The sequence below is a fragment of the Lemur catta genome, chromosome 3 (genome assembly GCF_020740605.2).
Source record: "Lemur catta isolate mLemCat1 chromosome 3, mLemCat1.pri, whole genome shotgun sequence".
NCBI lineage: Eukaryota > Metazoa > Chordata > Mammalia > Primates > Lemuridae > Lemur > Lemur catta.
Genome location: NC_059130.1, coordinates 101,288,341 through 101,305,164, shown reverse-complemented (window position 1 = coordinate 101,305,164; position 16,824 = coordinate 101,288,341). Strand labels below are relative to the sequence as shown.

At 40.9% G+C, this 16,824-nt stretch overlaps 1 protein-coding gene across 2 annotated transcripts; it reads right to left on the bottom strand.

The window, feature by feature from the left end:
- Nucleotides 1-742: 742 nt before the first annotated feature.
- On the bottom strand, nt 743-16,456 carry SFPQ (splicing factor proline and glutamine rich). Of its 2 annotated transcripts, XM_045548295.1 has the most exons (13): nt 15,539-16,456; nt 14,611-14,799; nt 13,931-14,232; nt 13,730-13,825; nt 13,023-13,219; nt 12,834-12,918; nt 11,720-11,837; nt 10,957-11,005; nt 10,754-10,875; nt 5,166-8,372; nt 1,993-2,039; nt 1,069-1,149; nt 743-836 (listed from the first exon to the last, which is right to left on the bottom strand). In XM_045548295.1, exons 1-10 carry the CDS (start codon nt 16,364-16,366, stop codon nt 8,235-8,237), a joined length of 2,124 nt encoding a protein of 707 aa, XP_045404251.1. In that variant the 5' UTR covers nt 16,367-16,456; the 3' UTR covers nt 743-836; nt 1,069-1,149; nt 1,993-2,039; nt 5,166-8,234. The 2 variants fall into 2 exon arrangements, with proteins under 2 accessions (XP_045404251.1, XP_045404252.1); XM_045548296.1 differs by lacking the exon at nt 5,166-8,372.
- Between the last annotated feature and the right edge of the window lie 368 nt (nt 16,457-16,824).

The following is a 16,824-nucleotide window of genomic DNA, read 5'->3' as shown; positions in this document are numbered from 1 at the left end:
TTGACCCAAAATATTAAGCTGTTTTTAGTCATCTTTTCCTTACATTTATAGTCATAGACATAACTAGATTACACGTCTATCAATTCGATCTATTTTGGCTTAGAGAAATTGACATCTCAAACTGCTCAGCGGAACCAAAATACAGTAGTCCTCCCTTATCTGTCCGGAACACATTTTAAAACTCCCAGATGCCTGAAATCAGACAGTACCAAACTCTAAGTGGGTTTTTTTAATCTGATAACCAGGATGGTACTAAATGACTAATGGGCACACAGCATATGTGATTTACATCCCAGGTGGGACAGAGGAGGATGGGATGAAATCTCATCATACCACTCAGAAGAGCATGCTATTTAAAACTTATTACTTCTGGAATCTTCCATACTTTTGGACTGTGGTTGACCACAGTTGTAAGGAAGTACTGTATTATTTGGCAAGATGCAATTCTGACCGTGCTTATTTGTGGAACAGTGCCTGCCTACAAAAGTGAGGGCAATTTTAAAATACTGAGGCTACATCAGGAGAGTTAGAACAAAAAATGGCCATAAAATTGATTAATAATTAAGAGGATGAAAGTATCACTGCCAAAACAGCCTCAAGAAATATGGTTCTGAATTATATAATCTGGTTCTGTGCCTATAATATAAAACATCTTTTTTATATTACTTTGAAAAAGTTGAAGACAGATTAAAGGAAGTTCTAGAAAAGAGTACTATGTAAAAACAAAAACAAAACAAAAGGATAATTAGGATAATGTCTTTATTAATGACAAATTCGTTGCTCATTCCTTCCTTGCACTCTTCCTCACTGGTTTTCTGGACACAGCTCAACTGATCCTGTCAATTAAAGGACATGATTACTCCAAAGAACATAAGAGTAAGAATTATCAAGTTCTCAAACGTAACATTATTTATCAGCATCAACCAAGTGAACTTCCCACACCAAAGAAATCTTATCAAGGAATATGACATTAATAGTAATTAATGATTCACACACTAGGTATGATTACTTTTGTACCACCCAGAGTTTTTCTGAAGGCCATTTAAGAGTAAGAATCATTCAACTTACCTAGATACTTTGTCAGTCTAACATCTTGTGGCTTCCTTCGTGGCTCACGCTGTGATGTCTTGAGAACAAATATCTATCCACCTATAATTTTAAAATATTCAGCATGTTAATTTTCAAACTGAATATTTTTTGGCATGGGTTCCAATCAGTGATTTTATTTATTTTTGCCCCGTTACAGCTTATAAAAGACCTGATCCACACATGTACTTATTAGGATTTTCCCTCCTACCAGTGACTAGAGCTATTCCTCTACCATTTACAGCTTAAGAAAGAAAGAATCATGGAGATTTTCAAAGGGTCTAAAATTGAATTCAGAGTACTGAAAAAATTCTAATGTATGTTTGTTGTTGCCCACATGCTTGATTTTTTCCTATTTTTCTTGAGAGAGAGAGAGTCTTGCTGTTACCCATGCTGGATTGCAGTGGCCTCATCATAGCTGGACTACAGGAGTACGCCACTACACCTGGCTAATTTTTCTATTTTTAGTAGAGAGATTCTCACTCTTGCTCAGGCTGTTTTTTTGTTTGTTTGTTTGCCCACATTAATTCTAATGCTTGACTTTTTTGAGATAGGGTTTTACTCTGTCACCCAGGCTGGAGTGCAGTTGGTGTATCATATAGCTCACTGCAACCTCCAACTCCTGGGCTCAAGTGATACTCCTGCCTCAGCCTCCTGAGTATCTGGGACTACAGGTGTGAGCCGCTGTGCCTGGCCTGTTTTGCCATTTTCATAGTAAGTATCTTTTATTTTCTCACTCATACACCTATTTTCCAAAACAAAAATTAATATAGGGATATATTATCTTAGAAAAGGTAAGCATAAAAGTTTCACCCCACATAGCTAAATCAAATTATTTTAACCATTAAACGGACGACAAATCACACCCAAAATCCTCTAGAGGTTAATATTACTAAGGAAACTTACTTCAAGTGAATGAGCACTCCAATTCAGCCAACATCAATCATTCTTACCTAAAGAATAATAAGAAAAAGTTAATATAAAAGACAAGGGTATAAAATAAAGGTCTGAAAATGCTAGTTAACTTCAAAATTTAAAGAGTAAAATTCCAGAGACAAAGATTGGGGGTAAGTTACAGCGTAAAAAAATAGGAAGAGACTTTATGGGTGAAAAAAAATCTAAAATTATTCTTATATAATGTAGTAAGTAGACACCTGAGTTAGAATGAAAACTGTATCTTCTTTAAAATGTAAAAGCCTAACTTCTATTTTCACCAGTCTGAGAGCACAATGAAGTTTAACTGCAACCCAAAATATACTATCCCTTATGTGAAGGTATGTGACAACGTTTACTTCACCAAATGAGTTCTAACATCAGCTCTCTTTTCATATAAAAGCACATACCCTTCTCCCCATTCAAGTATGTCTTCCATTCTCAGGTGGGCTGACCACCTTCAGCAGGAATCTTCAGAGTTCCCTACCCTTTCCCACGATACACAACACTGCAGTAGTTATCCTGCAATCCTATTTTTCTCATTCTTTCCCCTCACTGAGTTTTAGGTTAGGGCAGGAAAGCTATGCCGTACTGGGACAGCAAGGAACCGAGCTGTTCTGAGGGAGAAGACCTTCACCTTCACTACATGCCTGGCAGGGCCACAGCGCACAAAACAGAAGATCAGCCTTAACTCAAGTTCCAGGTTTCCCTTCCACCCTGTATCATTAACTGCCAAGGGTATATGAATAAGAGTTCCCTGTTGCACATGTACCATCCATAAGGGATACTATATCATTTTGCATTCCCCCCATTCTCCAGATTATGCTATTCTGCATACAGTCCTTTTTTTCACTCTCAAAAAAAAAAATCTTTTCAGCACTGGTGTTCAAAAGCAACATTTTTATAGTTGATGGTTTACTAGCAACTGTTGAGATTTCCACAGTTGAGTCTTAAAAATTGCCAATCATTATCTAGCAGCAATGACAGATGATCAGGAGCAGTCAAATCCTCTGAATTCTTTCCCTAATAGGCAGCCACTTGAGAACTGCACTAGCTGACAGCACTGAAACATTATCAGCTAAAGCCAAAACCAAATAAAGGCCCAGAACAAACATCCTGGCTCTCTAAAACCTGTCCAAAATCATTAAGGGAAAGGTAGTAAATGCAGGACTGTGAATCATGTCACTGCAGCTGACAATGATTAACAATAGGAGACATGCAACCCCCATTAAGGTTAAAAGTCCAAAACTAGTCACACGCATCTCTTTATTGGGGAAAAGTGAGACTATTATGCATTCTTTGTAGGTTTGCAACCTTGCATGAAGAGCACCCATTGCATTTCTTTCATCTTTGAGAAAGCACCGGTACCTGTTCCAAGGGCCTAACAGTACGAAAATACATTCTGGCATCACACCTCTGAACTCAAGACTTTGTGTCATTAAAAAGAATAGTTTTGGTTTGTAACAAGAAAAGATTATGAAATACAATGCAAGCACTTCGGTATAGCGTTATTACTGAAACCCACTTAATTCCCAGCTTTTTGACTGAGTACTTTTTAAAAACCCACTGCACTAAGATTCACAATTTTAAGCTACATACAAATTAGAACTAGTAAGAATCAACTTAAGTCACAAGTTTCTCATCATTCTCAAGTGCAAGACTATAATCTTGAAGTAAGCAGAATAAAACAAAATTGACCCCACCCCACCCCCATGATGTTCCTGAAAGTCCATATATTATTACTAAGTACAATCTCTGAAAATTGTTACTAACTGGTAAGAAATGAACCCGAGCTTTTATTTCTAAATACCAAATCACTAAACCACGGTAGCAGGCATCGGCCACCGATTTAATGGATCATGACACAGAAAATCCCCGTCAGGGTTCTATGCAATTTAGTGATACTCGTCACTAGTACTAAGCATTATGTTTGATCTGCATATTACAAATATGGAAGAGCTAAACTAGTCACCATTTACTCTTTCATCTAGTAGGAGAGTCAAAAGTTGTTTGCTTGAATGGACTACATACATTAAAGTACAAACCTGTCCCCACCTATGAATTGCTTGCCAAAGAGCAAGCTATTTTTCTAGATACAAAGGAAGAAAATTCTCACAGTCATGAAGAGTTTTCACCGGCATTTATGCAAAGTAAGCCAAACTTTCTAGTTACAGAGCAGAAAGCATTATACATGAAAAGCTGTTTCTCATGCATGCTAGCTAAAAACCAATTCAGAGACCACAGTTAAGTTGAATTGAGGTCTAGAACAATAGTCGATGGAAAGGTTAAGTTCTAAGCAACAAAAGAAGGTACTTTTGAAGACTTATGTTTTCTTGTAATTAAACATTTTGGACTATAACATCATATCCCTAACACTAAGGGAACCAAATTCAAAATGCTACTCTGAACATAATGCAGTAATCCTACAGAATACGACGGAAGTCTTATGATTGGGAATGATTCCCAACATGTATTCAACTGTAGGCAAGTCAGTGTTCCACACCACCTTCCCCCAGGTTTAGAGAGTATAGACATATTTAGATAAGTCACATAACTTGAACCATTCACGTTAGATTCCCATCTAAGCCCAAGTTAGTAACAAAGGTGTTTCCATGGAGCCCATGCTTTAAAAAATTTTAAATCACATTACAAAAAAACTGTACTTTCAGTCTTAATTCACTCAACTTGCAGAACTGCCAAGATTGCATACTGAAATTACTGATATTGCTGACCCCTGGGCAAGTCAGTTTGCTACAACAGAGACTAATTATCACATGCTATAGAGTCCATGTCAAGGTGCTAAAAGCACTCTAGTTCCCAAGTATGGTTTGGTTCCCTCATCCCCACACCACTGATGTGTTCCATGTTATCTTCATTACAATGCAACTAAAGAAAACCACACAACTGAGTCAGATACACCAAAGAATCAAGTTTGCACTTTTTATCTGAGAACTGCAACAGCACTGAATTCTGCCTGACAAATTACAGCTCTAACCCCAAACCCACACAGTTTTGATAAGCTGGCTTTACCATACAAGTTTTTGTGCTGCACTGTAATTTCACTGTCAGAAGTGTGATGTCAGAATGCCCACGGAATAAAAGTACATAGCAAGTCACCAAGTTAGATTATATTGCTTGTTACCTACCTGTATGCAGTCGGCAATGAGAATCTTGGAGCAAGCAGGAATACTACATCCGGGTCCTAATGTCCATTGCCATTTGCGGTACTACGTTCCTCACAGTTACGCACTGCAGAAATGCTGGCTAAATGCAGTTATGTAGCAGGCCACTACTTTAATAGTGCATAATTGCAGTCCAAGAACACCAGAAAACATTCCGCCACAACTTAGTGGCTTGCCCAAGAAAAGCCAAGTATCTAAATTTATCTGCCATAATATGCCACTTATAAAAATTGCACAGGCGTAACATTACAATTTCCCAAATTGTGATCTGTTTATATTAGTGGTATAATATCTATAAAGAGTGGTGGGGTTTATAGTACTTAGGAGTTTAATCAATGTTCTAACCAAAGAGGATTATGGTTTCATTAAGTAACATGAGCCAATAGTTTAAGCATGTAAGATACCTACTAAAAACACTGGGGGGGGAGGGATCTTGGAGAATGCAGTTTTAATTAAAGATTAGGAAAAAGTAAGTTTAAAAAACGAGTGTTCCTCTTAAAACAAAATTATGAGAGAAAGTAGAGAAGAGGAAATGGGGGGCAAGTGGTTTCTTTAAATGAGAAAAATGGCTAAAATACTTCAAAATTATTGCCTTCCCTTTCCCACCCCAAGTTTCATATCAACTTTTAGGAAACTACTTTATCAAGATAATTTAAGTTCACATTAAGCTAAAAACTATCATATACATTGCAAGGCTTATTGAAAGTCTATTTGAGTAAGCTGACAACCCTTGGTACGCTGTTTCAGTGATGAAAAGTCAACGTCAGTTGAAACTAAGCAAAGTTATTTGCTAAACAATGTTTAGCAATTCTACAGCCCAGAGTAAGGGTATCAAAAGCCACAACTTTCGGGAGATTATCCATTAGCATCCTTCACCACTCTTCAAAGGTACAGTACTACCAAAAGCTTATTTTAGGGGTCTGTGCCAGCATCCCTTATAAAGAAAGGCATGTAATCTGAAAAATAAACTGAAACATTAATTTTATAGGCAGATTTTCCCATTTCCCCGCCAGCCCCCACCCACACACATTCAAATTCACCCTCTGTGGGTGTCCCATGAACACCCCTTATTTTCTTGTCATTAGTAGAGTCCCTACTGTACAATTCAACCAAACTGTAATGGACTCCTTTCAAATCAAGAAGCTTGTTTCCATACAGAAAATCTCATGTAACACCAATTTAATGACTTGGGACAAAACTTCCTCATTGACATAATTATGGTAGGACTACTTATTTCCAAGTGTGTTGGTGGATAGAAATAATGAGCATATTTTCTAATGATATTCTCTCCCTTAATTAGCACACCATGTACCTATCAGTCATACAACCAGAATTTGATGAGATGCCTTTATACTCTAGTAGAGTACTAGTGTATTATCCTGTTTCCTATGCAGAAAGTGCTCAATTGTTTCAACAATAGGTCTCCTTTTGTACTCAGGCACAATACTAAACTTCAGCATGTTAACAAAGGTTTGATTTAGAATTTTTCTTTTGCCAATTAGCACCAAGAACAGAGGTGAAAAGGAGGAAGACACATTCTATAGTAAGAGTTCTATAATGTACAGATTTGAATGGAACATAACTAAGAACAAAGCCAAACCATTCAATTACGTTAGCTACTGTTAGGAAATTACTTTACCTAACTACTTTCAGGAAGTTGTTCCTCTAACATATTTACACTGGGAAATCAGGCTCCTATGGAACTAAACAGGCAACAGTAAACCATCTACTTTAATAGTCAAAAAGTCTTGTTCTAATGGAAGGAGATTCAATGAAGTTGACAATTAACTGACAACACCATCGAAACATTGCAAAGCTTTATGGTGGGAAGAAGGGATATTTGTACTGTGTAGCATGAGCAACTCTCTCCAGATTTAGTGCTACATCAAAAGGAAACTATATAAAAAACAAGTTAACAAATTTACAATAAGAATGATTATCTGCAAACCTATTTCTTATTAACAGTCACCACTAGCTCTTAGAAAAGAGGACCATTAGATTTTTAGTCCTACAGATTTTGCCCAACACAAGTAGCACAAGGAGATGTAAAAGTTACAGAGTACAAATGCATATACAGGTAAACCTACTTTATGGTTAACTAAACCTTATTTTCAAGTTGAATTTTTCAGACTAAACCCCACCTTTATAAATCACTTGAAGTAATACATGAAAAGGCTTCATGTTTAACAATCTTTAATTCAAATGTAAAAGTTCAATACAAGCCATTTGTAGGGCTTGGGATTTGTTCTTTTTTAAAAAACAAGAAATGGGGAAATGCAACAAAATGATCTTCCACTTTTCAAAAACTTTCAAGGAAAGGATAGATCATAGGGCCATAAAATATCCATTTAACCAAACCCTCTTTCACCCCCTACAATAGTCTTACACCCATTCCATAATCTTAATACATATTCCTGAATGAAGATTTACAGTTCAGCTTTGCTTACATAACCATTTAAAAATACTTAGCACCAGCTTGCTTCCTATAATGCCAAACAAATCATGAAACTACTTCAATATGCATTTCTTCTTTTCAAAACAAAGGGGGGTAGTTATTTGTGGAAAGCAGTATTTAGCCTTCAGATACATTTCCCAGAAATGGCACATGCCATTCAAAGGCCTAGACATTCTCATGCTTTCAAAGTGGAATACCTAGCCTAATGTGCATAGAAGCATGAATGGCAAAGTTGAAGATCAATATTATAACTATTTTTTCTATTTATTTGAAGCACAGTAAAAAAAAAACTGGTACACTTTGGAAATTCAGTGGCACAAGGTACACTGCCATAACTTGAGGGACATTATACAGTTTAAAAAAAAAAGGAAATAAAAAGGAAAAAAATTTTTCTCCTGTTTCAAACACTGCATTACATAATTTTACCTGCCCAAATAGACCATTTACAAATATTAGGTCAATAAACTGCTAACATCCATAAAAAGGTAGCTTTCTTACTAAAATGCAAGAATTTAAAAGATTGGTATCTAAACAAGAAAAGACAAAAACAAACTGGAATGAAAGCCTAGATATCACATCTAAAATCGGGGTTTTTTGTTTGGGCCTTCATACTCTTCTCTCCCTCTACCATATCCTGCTGGAGTTCCAGGCCCCATTCCTCTAGGACCCTGTCCACCCACAGGCCCCGCACCTCCCTGCCCAAAGCGCTCAGTACGCTATTGGAACAGTAATTAACAGTTCATTATATGTAGTTGATGTCCATGTGTGTTAAGTAAATATTTTAGAAGGTTCCGTAGTCAACGTTCGTCGATACAATCACCAATGAGTCGATCCACAGGTACCGGGAACATAGAAAGGAAAAAAGGGTAATTTGAAAATTAGTTTACGATAATACATGCCTTGTGGTATGTTCCCACTTGAGCCATTCTCATACACCTGTTTCAAAGAATAGATCTTCCCTGTAGTGCTAAAAAATTTAAGAATTAGTGCAGATGTGAAAATCCATTCCAAAATGAGTTCTAAGAAATTTCACATCAGATTAACCCACTGAAAAGCTTGCCAATTCTCACTTGCAAGGTCTGAACAGGAAATTTAATTTCCAAGTAAGCCTAAGAAGCCCAACCAGATTCAATGCACTCAATGAAGTGACAAAGACCTACTCACCAGTTAGTGGCATGTGCTGCATAAGAAACCTTGTGCTTTTCAAGATCTTAAGACACATCTGCTAAGTTGCAGAAATCTTAAAAAGGTTGCAAGTTTTAATAAAATGCTACCAGACTACAAAAAGAAAAAAGCATAAAAGACTAATAGATTTAGTCACTTAAGCGGCACAGTGATCAAAATACTTGTGTTGCCATATTCTCACAGGTATACCACCTTCAGAGCCATCACTATATAACCAGAGACAATTATGTTCACAGGACCATTCTACATTGTTGCAAATTGACTGAACATATCGCCCACCTTCACATCAGCCCAACTTTTCCCTTAGGTCTTTGAAAAGTACAGCATGTTTTAGTTATCTCCCAAACGGCCTAACACCAAGCTAAAGCGACTGCAATAAAGCAGTGAATAACTTCATCACTCCATCTAGTTTTAGGTACTTCTAGATTTAAAATAGAAGCATATGTACCCAAAGACAGAACCCTACAGGTATGCAAACACAGGAGCCTACACTGTTTTTCTAATTCCATCTAAAATAGGCCCATTACTAAAAGCATTTCTCCAAAGTAAAACTAAAATGGCAGAGTTTAATTGTTCCTATATATAATTTCAACGTTTTGTCTTACAAAATACTATAGAAGCTGTGTGAAAAAACTAAACTTCAATCTTTTATTTTTGAAAATCTTATCAATCGTAGGGGTTTTGCGCATTGCACTGTTATGTCACTAAGAGCTAAAAGGAAAGTTTGGGGGTTTCATGGTGATGTTATCTAAACAGTTGAGAACCCAGCAGCTACCTGTTAACCTAGAATATAGAATCTTGAATCATGGGAACATGTCTAATTAGATTTTACAAATTTGACACATACCTAACTATCTATCTTTAGGGAGCATATAAACCACGTTACTCACATATTTTAAAAATTCAATTTCAAGAAGGCTAACAATACTACATTTTACCCAACCAGCCATTTATAATTCTAACTTTAATTCTTCAAAAGCCTTAGGTAGATTTTAAACAGGTGAGGCCCTATACTAAATCCTTGTTTCTACTTATAAAATGAATACTGTGAGCCACATTGCAGCTCCCCTCCCTTGCCAAAAGCCTGCAGGTGAACTAATCAGATTCAATTCAGCTATAAAAGCCCACTCTCTAAACCCACCAAAATTCAGTCCTGAGGATTTGTAAAGCCCTAATGCAGCCACTCATACCAAGTTCACTTGATTGTTCTAAAGCTTCTGACAGGCTATCTATACAGCTAAAACATGATAGCATCAAGAAGTTTAAGATCAAATGCACACTATTAGTATGCTTAAAATTGTTGATTTTTGCTACCCTATAGCAAAATGGAGATAGATGTCAGTTTATTTTTAGAAGGTGTACCTACACACAGACAGGCCCAACAGGTGGGAAACGACGAGTCAAAACACTCAACAATTCCCTTTTCATGGGACAGAAGCCACACCAAATATAGGTAGGTCAAAGTCCTACAAGTCACTAAAACATGCCTAAAGCTACAAACTACAAGTCTGATTCCTACTTATGGCAAATACCAGCTTAAGGAATGGTAGTTTGCCAGTTGATTACTCTCACTTGGATGTAGAATAGTCAGATACATTATCTAGCACCTAGAATTTAGAGTTGCCATGCACTTAGAGTTCAAAAGCACCTAAACCTACTGTTGCCAAAGATAATTCCACATACTACTAACAGCATTGACTTCTCACTGGCAACCCATAACTGTTTAGGTTACCATACACTGAATTCTTCTATGTTGCCAAAATATTCCTCAATATTACATAGTTACATACGATAAGGAAAACTAACAGGTCCAGTCACCTACTTAAAAAACAAAAACAAAAACAAAAAACAAACACACGTAAGTCGTGAAAATGAGATTCTCCTTTGTACTACGTCCCACAGGATACATTACCATGTCACTTCCCATCATGGAACCACTCATGGTTGCTGGTGGAACTCCAGGATTAGCTTCATAACCTATGCCACCACCACCACCTAGAGGTGGAAATTTCTGGCCTCCTGAACCATAGGGATCTAGGAAACAAAAATGGTGGTTACAAATCCACCAAAATACTGCTTTCTAATGATATTTTAAAATTTAATTTTCATACTTACCTCCCATGTTCATTGCTCCTCCGCCACCCATTCTCATGTCTCTTTCTCTCTGAAACAAAAATTCCTTTAATACACCTGTCCTATACTCATACCAAGGACTACTAAGTATAAAGACATTTAAGACTTAAAATTAACACGTGGTAAGGTTCAAAAGGCAGTTTTTCATCACCTGAAGTATTTTTAAAATCAATATTCTAGAAACTAGGTTAGATTCAATTATTCAAAGACGTGTAAAACTTCCTAGCCAATGAAGTCTTCTGGACGACACAAGAAGCAGAACAGGTAAGTCACATCAATCAAATATAACACAGTTGTAGAAAAAAAAGAAAGAAAAAATTAGAAAATAATGACCATAATGTGGAGATGTTATATTTCCTTAAAAGACAGGTCTCGCTCTGTTGCCCAGGCTGGAGTGCAGTGGCACTATCATAGCTCATTATAACCTGGAAATCCTGGGATCAAGCAATCCTCCCACCTCAGCCTCCAGAGTAGCTAGGACTTACAGGGGCAAGCCACCACACTCAGCTAATTTTTTCTACTTTTTTTTTTTTTTGTAGAGATGGGGTCTGGCTCTCACTCAGACTGGTCTTGAATTCCTGGTCTCAAGCAATCCTCCGGCCTCCGCCTGCCAAAGTGTTGGGATTACAGGCACGAGTCACTGTGCCTGCCCACAGATTTTATATTTAACTGATCAAAATTCCATTCTGGGTACCTACGAGTTCTGTAGATAACTCCAATTAGATGGCAATAAAAGCTGACTTACTGGATCCATGTAGCCCATTCGGCTGTAACTTTCCTCTCTTTGGCGCCTCATTTGTTCTTCCATCTCACGTTGACGAATCATCATCTCTTCCTCCCTTCTACGTCGTTCCTCTTCTTGCCTGGAAATATCGAACAGGCATATAAACCAAAGTGTTATCTACATTTTCTAAAATTCAATTTGAAGAAAGCTAGTACTTTGCCTAATAACCTTAGAAAGTCTAGGTCAGAGCCAAAAAACACAAAGGCCTAGAGAACAAGCCTATGGACGTAGCACTAAACACATTTTAGCCAAGAAAACAAGGTTTACTAAAAATCTTACACTCTCCATTACAAGTGTTAAACCAGCCTTTTTTTTTTTTTTTTGAGACAGAGTCTCGCTTTGTTCCCTGGGCTAGAGTGAGTGCCAGGCAAGAATGAGTGCCGTGGCGTCAGCCTAGCTCACAGCAACCTCAAACTCCTGGGCTTAAGCGATCCTACTGCCTCAGCCTCCCGAGTAGCTGGGACTACAGGCATGCGCCACCATGCCCAGCTAATTTTTTCTGTATATATTTTTAGTTGGCCAGATAATTTCTATTTTAGTAGAGACGGGGTCTCACTGTTGCTCAGGCTGGTCTCGAACTCCTGACCTCGAGCGATCAACCCGCCTCGGCCTCCCAGAGTGCTAGGATTACAGGCGTGAGCCACCACACCCGGCCTAAACCAGCCTTTTAACCTCTCTGTATATTTCATCTAACCCACTTACAAAATTAAGCATATTTTTTCCGAAACCTTAGAAAATGGTCATACAGGCCAGGCACAGTGGCTCACACCTAGCACTCTGCAAGTGCCAAGGCAAGGGGATCCCTTGCGGTCAGGAGTTCAAGACCAGCCTGAACAAGAGTAAGACTCCATCTCCACTAAAAAATAGAAAAATTTAGCCAGGTGCAGTGGCTCATGCCTGTAGTCCCAGATACTTGGGAGGCTGAGGCAGGATGACCACTTGAGCCCAGGAGTTTAAGGTTGCAGTGAGCCATAATGATGCCACTGCACTCAACCAGGGGTGACAGAGCAAGACTGTCTCAACAACAACAAAAAAGATTATACAGAAGAGAAGGCTTAGTTCAATAAAGTTTTACCTCAATTGCATTTCTTTACGTTTCTGCATTTCTTGATTGTGAAGTTCTTCCATGCGTCTTAACTCTTCCTGTCGTCTCATGAGATCTGAACGTTGGAAAATAATATTTTGGATTCACATTAATGAGGCTCCAAAAAGTTCAAAAAGCCAACTAATCCTATCAGAGAAGTTCACACAAAGGACTTTTTACCTTGGCGCAAAAGATTTGCCTGATGTTCATGATAAGCATCTTCCATTTCACTTTCCAATTTGTCTTTTGCATCTTTCATGTTTTTTTCAACTTGTTCCCTTTGCTGTTTTTCCATTTCATCCAAGGACTTCCATCGCTGAGAATATTCATACTCAAAGGTGCCATGCTGGGCAAAACGAGGAGGAGTTTCTCTCTCCCTAATAATAACAAATTTTAAACATGAACCAATTTGTGAATGCATACCAGAAATACTACCTGATCCCCCTAAAACTACTGGCCTTTTTCCTGGCCTACCTCTTGTAAGGAATACAAAAAGGAAAGAGTATCTTGAGTCATACAAAGTATCTTCACAGCAAAAGTACTCTGAGAATGATACAGTAACAGAGAATAAGGGCACTGGAGATAATATGTACCTTTCTTAATTCTGTCCTCCTCTAGCCAAATTCCTTACCAAGGCTTATTTTTTCTATCCTTAAAAATGCATTTCATTCAACTGTTATAAACATAAAGCAGGATTTCAGTGAATGTGCCTACCTCAGAAACAAACAGCTATTTGAAAAAGAGCTTCAAAATCTCTGTAACTTTCTGAACGTAAAATTTTATCAACATCCATACCAAGGAATTTTAAGCAAAATTGGAAAATTACTGTACCAAGTTCTTTTACACTGAAATTTTAAAAAGCTGCCAAAATGTTTAATCAATCTTACTTTTGATACATTGGATTCTTCTGCGCAAGCTTTTCAGGAAGACCATCTTCATCATCTAATTGTTCAAGTGGTTCCACAATAACTGGACGGGGAGTTCTATTAACAAAAATGATTCCATCTTAACTTTGTTCCAGTTTTACTACAAACTTTTCATTTAAGTTAATAAATAAAAATTAGAATAAAAACAAAAAGACAACTTACGTTGTCAGTAAGAAAACACCTTCACTGCATCGTTCAAATGCTTTTCTTGCTGCTGGTTTAGAAGCAAATTCAACAATGCCTTTCCCTGTAGATCTTCCACGATCATCCACAATTACAACAGCCCTTTCAATAGGACCAAACTGGCTAAAAGCTTCTTCCAGCAGTTCATTGGAAACGTAAGGTGAAAGATTACGAACAGAAAGGGCAGCAGCATGTGTGGCAAATCTAACCCGAAGCTGTCTACCTCTCATGGGTGTATCATCAAGTTCAGCTTTGGCAATTTCTGCCAAGGCTCTAGACTCCTGTAAGTATCACAAACACTCATGTTAAAGACGTCAAAATTGGTTAATGCCCACTTTCAAAACGTCCTAAGCCTAATTCCTACCCCTATTCAGCTTCCAGCTGAGTTCAAACATTGTCTTCAGGCAGCCCTCCCTGACACCTTTAATTTCAGGGACCTTAAAGGCTTATCCATCCCACCTCCCCTTTCTTTTTAGATATCAACAATTATGCATTGTATGGCAGTTTTAAGGACGATGAAATTTTTAAGGACTAACTTATTCTCCCTGGTTTAATACCAAGCCTTCAGCATTTGTGCCCCCCCAAAAAAACCAGAAAACCCCCACACAAAAAAACCTCACCCTTTTAATTCTAGATAAAAATCCAGTGATTACACTCACGAGTTTAATAAACCCAAATCCTTTGCCTTTGTTGATAAAAACTTCTCCTGGTTCTCCATATTTAGCAAATAGTCTTTTGAATTCATCCTCTGTGATATCAGCTGGTAGATTCCCAACAAACAAACGACAGCGCTGTGTGTAAGTTTTCTCTCCAGGCCTCCTCAAGAGAGACAAGTTGGCTTTAAATCCCTAATGAAAAAGGAAGGAAATCTTCAAACACCAGTTACCTCTCCAAGTATTAAAAACCCCAAAATAATTTATGCTTTTGCGAAACTGAATATATTGTCAGTTGATTTTCTATTCCATTTAGTCAAAATCAAGGCTTTCCCGTAGTTGAAATTTCCGATATGATCACCATCCTATCATAAAAAAGGGAGCCAAATCATCCAGAATGCTCTTGAGAACAGACACACACACTTCCCCAAAGAGTAGACACCACACCATATACGCTATGCTAAGTGTCCCTGACAAACCCAAACCGTAATACGGACAATAACCAAAACAGTGGTCACGGAAATGGGAAACAAGCACAAAATCGTCCCCCACACAACTTGCGCCTACTCAGACAGGAATGGCCCTGGTCTCTCCAACCCGACACTTCCCACTCTGCACTACCCCCGCTGCAAGGATCGGCTAGCTCCCACAAGGCCCATCACCGCTGCCCCGCGCTTCCTTCTCAAAGGCCGCCCTCCCCACGTTTTCCGCCAGCCGCGAGGCCAGGAGCCAGGCGCGGCGGCGGCCAATCCCAGGCCGACTAGCTGCCCCGCGCCGCCGCCCCGCTCCGCAGGCCGCCCCGCCCCCGCGGCCCGCGCGCGCAGGCGCCCCTTCCGGCAGCGGACAAAATGGAGGCCCTGGCGCGGGGGCGGGGGCGAGGAAGGGGCCGCCGCCATCTTAGAGGAGCCGACGCGTCGCTCCCGGTTACACTCACCTCCGAGTCCGAGATCTTCTCCTCGCTGCGGCCGCCGGGCCCGCCGGGCGGGGGACCCTGGTGGTGCTGCTGGTGGTAGGGTGGGTGATGCTGGCGGCCCCCACGGGGCTCTCCACCGCCTCGGTGCGGCGGCTTGGGGTGGCCGCCAGGAGTGCCCAGGACCGGGCCGCCACCGGGCTTCGGCCCACCAGGCATTTTGCCGCCTTTGGGGCCGCCAGGGCCGGGGCCCTGCTTAGGCCCCGGGCCCGGCCCCGGGCCCCCTGCAGGTGGAGGCGGCGGGCCCCCTGCCTGAGGGGGAGTGGTCGGGACCCCACTGCTTGGTGGAGCCGGTGGAGGCGCCCCCGGGGGAGCAGAGGTGACGGCGGGCGGCGGGGTCGGGGTGGGGCCGGGGCCTGGCCCTGGCCCTGGCGGGGCCCCGGAGGTTGGGGGAGTGGCAGGCGGGGCCGAGCTGGAGGCCGGTGGCGCGCTGCTTACGACCGGAGCGGGGCCTGGTCCCTGAGGAACGACGGGCTTGGATGAGTCCGGCGGCGGCGGCGGCGGCTGCTGATGCGGCTGTGGATGCGGTGGCGGCTGATGTGGTGGCGGCTGCTGTGGCGGAGGCTGCTGCGGCGGTGGCTGCTGCTGCTGTTGGTGCGGAGGCGGTGGAGGGATCGGAGGCTTAGGGCCGCCCTGGCCGGGGCCGGGACCCATGGGGCCGCGGTTCTGACTGAGGCCCATGCCGGGCGGCGGTGAGCGGAAGTCGTGGAGGCCTCCGCGGCCGCCGCCTCCTCCGCGCCGGTGGAAGCCGCCACCGCCACCGCCGCGACTCCGGAACCGATCCCGAGACATGTCTGTGGTCAAGGGGCGGTCGAGGCAGAAGCGAAGAAGACGCTCAGGGAACGTGGAGGCCACCTTGCTTCGCACAAAATGGCGGATGACACAGGCGGCGCGCCGCCTTTGTCCTCTTCTTATATAGGCCAGCTGGCACGGCCCCGCCTACTCCTCGATGGACAGCCCCAGTAGCCAATTGCAATTACAGTGCTAGATGACATTAGCTTGCGAACCGCTAATCTTTCCTATTGGCTCTTAGATGAGGGGCGGGAGGCATGGAGGGGGCTGAAGTTTCCAGTTGGCCAATGAGCGGAGAAGGCGTAGGCTGTAGGCCACTGTGATTTGCTGGGAGAAATTTGAATGGGTATGCCAGAGCAATTTTCTTGTGAAAGCAAATACCAGGGCCCTGTCAGCTTCTGGGGGAGGTGTTGCTGGGCTCTCTTTCCTGATTACCCCTAGGGCAATCTACTGATACC

What these genes read in the sequence shown, in the direction of transcription:
- SFPQ (XM_045548295.1), bottom strand. Translation starts at nt 16,366, where the DNA reads ATGTCTCGGGATCGGTTCCGGAGTCGCGGCGGTGGCGGTGGCGGCTTC. An exon ending in GGCAAATCTTTTGCGCCAAG is followed by an intron (nt 12,919 to 13,022) that starts GTAAAAAGTCCT and finishes TCCAACGTTCAG; the next exon opens with ATCTCATGAGACGACAGGAA. An exon ending in CCATGATGGGAAGTGACATG is followed by an intron (nt 8,373 to 10,753) that starts GTAATGTATCCT and finishes CTGTTCCAATAG; the next exon opens with CGTACTGAGCGCTTTGGGCA.